Source organism: Sinocyclocheilus grahami, unplaced genomic scaffold (assembly GCF_001515645.1).
Source record: "Sinocyclocheilus grahami isolate Dianchi unplaced genomic scaffold, SAMN03320097.WGS_v1.1 scaffold4972.1, whole genome shotgun sequence".
Taxonomy (NCBI): domain Eukaryota; kingdom Metazoa; phylum Chordata; class Actinopteri; order Cypriniformes; family Cyprinidae; genus Sinocyclocheilus; species Sinocyclocheilus grahami.
The window spans coordinates 3,270-5,275 of record NW_015509792.1 but is presented as its reverse complement, the minus strand read 5'-3'; the positions used below and the strand labels follow the sequence as shown (position 1 = coordinate 5,275).

General features: G+C 34.6%; 1 protein-coding gene across 1 annotated transcript in view; it reads left to right on the top strand.

Moving 5' to 3' along the window:
• Window positions 1-1,988, top strand: part of LOC107577050 (mitogen-activated protein kinase kinase kinase kinase 3-like) — a gene marked incomplete at both ends in the record, with an annotated part of 10,756 nt that extends 8,768 nt beyond the window's left edge. Inside the window, 7 exons of the mRNA XM_016263168.1 lie at window positions 8-68; window positions 178-295; window positions 450-508; window positions 676-779; window positions 865-1,036; window positions 1,179-1,247; window positions 1,896-1,988. Coding sequence (XP_016118654.1) covers window positions 8-68; window positions 178-295; window positions 450-508; window positions 676-779; window positions 865-1,036; window positions 1,179-1,247; window positions 1,896-1,988 — 676 coding nt within the window. The remainder of the gene's footprint in view (window positions 1-7; window positions 69-177; window positions 296-449; window positions 509-675; window positions 780-864; window positions 1,037-1,178; window positions 1,248-1,895) is intronic.
• Window positions 1,989-2,006: the final 18 nt, after the last annotated feature.

Genomic DNA, 2,006 nt, shown 5'->3' with positions numbered 1-2,006 from the left:
CATACAGTTGGTTCCACGGAGGTGCACATGGGTCTATGTAATGAACAACTGGCTGCATTCAATATCAGGTGAGATAAAACCAATAAGGAAGAGATTTACTATGCATTTGAAGGATATTTTAATGTTTTAGCTTCACCATCATGTAATTCTATGCACATATTTGTGTGTTTTCTACAGGTAAAGCATCTCAGCTGTACTCTTACAACCTGACGGGGCTCTTTGAGCAAGCTCGACAAATGCAGAAGTTACCTGTTTCCATACCAACACACAAATTCCCAGACAAAATCATCCCACGGTATGATCCAGGCTAATATTTTTACGTACGTTTTTTGTGTTGCTATTTAGTCCGTTATCATTTGTGATTTCATTTTAAATATTTGTTTTCTGTCATTCCTATTCAATCACATCATTTGCGTTTTAGTGCTGTCATGATAATCCCTTTCTTTCAGGAAGTTTACTGTGTCCAATAAAATACCAGATACGAGGGGTTGTCAGAAATGTTGTGTGGGTCAGTATGAATGCACTTACATGCACTTGATATTCTTATGTTTTGTGTTGAAATGCATACCTAATTGTATGATCAGAGCACTGCATGTTTTTAGGATTTCTTGCACATAAAATCTTTTGCATATATGCAATCAAAAATGAAACATACTTCTGTATTTGTATTTATAGTGCGAAACCCGTACACCGGTCATAAGTACTTATGTGGAGCTTTCCAGTCCAGCGTAGTGCTGTTTGAATGGGTGGAAGCCATGCAGCGCTTCATGTTGATAAAGGTAAGGGTGAAAGATAAATCACATTGAGAAACACAAAGCCCATCCATGCACAAGAGAATAATCCTGTGTATTTTTGTCTGTCCAGAGCATAGACCTCACCCTGCCGTGCCCATTAGAAATCTTTGAGATGTTGGTGGTTCCTGAGCAGCATTACCCACTGGTTTGTGTGGCGGTCAGTAAAGGAAGCCATCCTGATCAGGTGGTCACGTTTGGTACTGTTGATCCCAATGCTGCCAACCCGATATTCACAGAGCCCGGTCAGTATCAGAGTTTCACTGTGTCTCAGTTCAAAACTGAACTTTTACTTACAAGTTTACTTGGTTTGGATTGCTAAAAAAGATGTTAGAGAGTGTTGCTCTTGGGATTTGAATGAACCCTTGTTGTGTTGTATGTTTCCAGAAACACCTCAAACATGTGTCATTCATGTGACTCAGCTGGAGAGAGATACTGTCCTAGTGTGTCTAGATCGTAAGTCATTTATTTTTATTATAATAAATCATAGAATATTATTTATGTTATGTTGACATTTAATATAATACTCTGCTGATATTAAATATTAGAACAGTTTAAATATTAATAATATTCACTTTTGTTTTATGTATATATTTATATACACTAACTATATTATTTGGAAGAATTGGTTATAATAATTATAATAGTATAATCAGTTCTTTCAGATATAGTTAATGTACATAAATATATACATATTACAAATATAAATTATATATATTAAATTTTTTATTATCATTATTGTTATTGTTAATAAGAATAAACAATAAATAATATATAATACAAATGAATTGTACTTAATGTTCTTTTCGCCATTTTATAAAACCAATAAAACACCCAAAGCTGTGCATTACAGTGATTTTTGCCACAGTAATAGCTCTTTTTAGCCACAATATGATAAAATCACATGTACATTAACCTGTCTCCTCATAAAACTATAATGGTTTCTGAATTCGCACAGGATCTTTTTCAGTTGGTATTTGTCAGTACCTGCAGCACACATTCATGTTCAAACAAGCATTTGCACATGCTCTTGCATTTTCTTTATCCAGCAGTTCCAGCTCTTGGAAGCCATTACTCGTCATTTATTTCTGTATTTTTTTGCAGGGTGTATAAAATTGGTGAATTTACAGGGCAGGTTAAAATCCAACAGAAAGCTGTCAACTGAACTCACCTTTAACTTCCAGATTGAGGCAATAGGTAAGAACTAAAGTAATA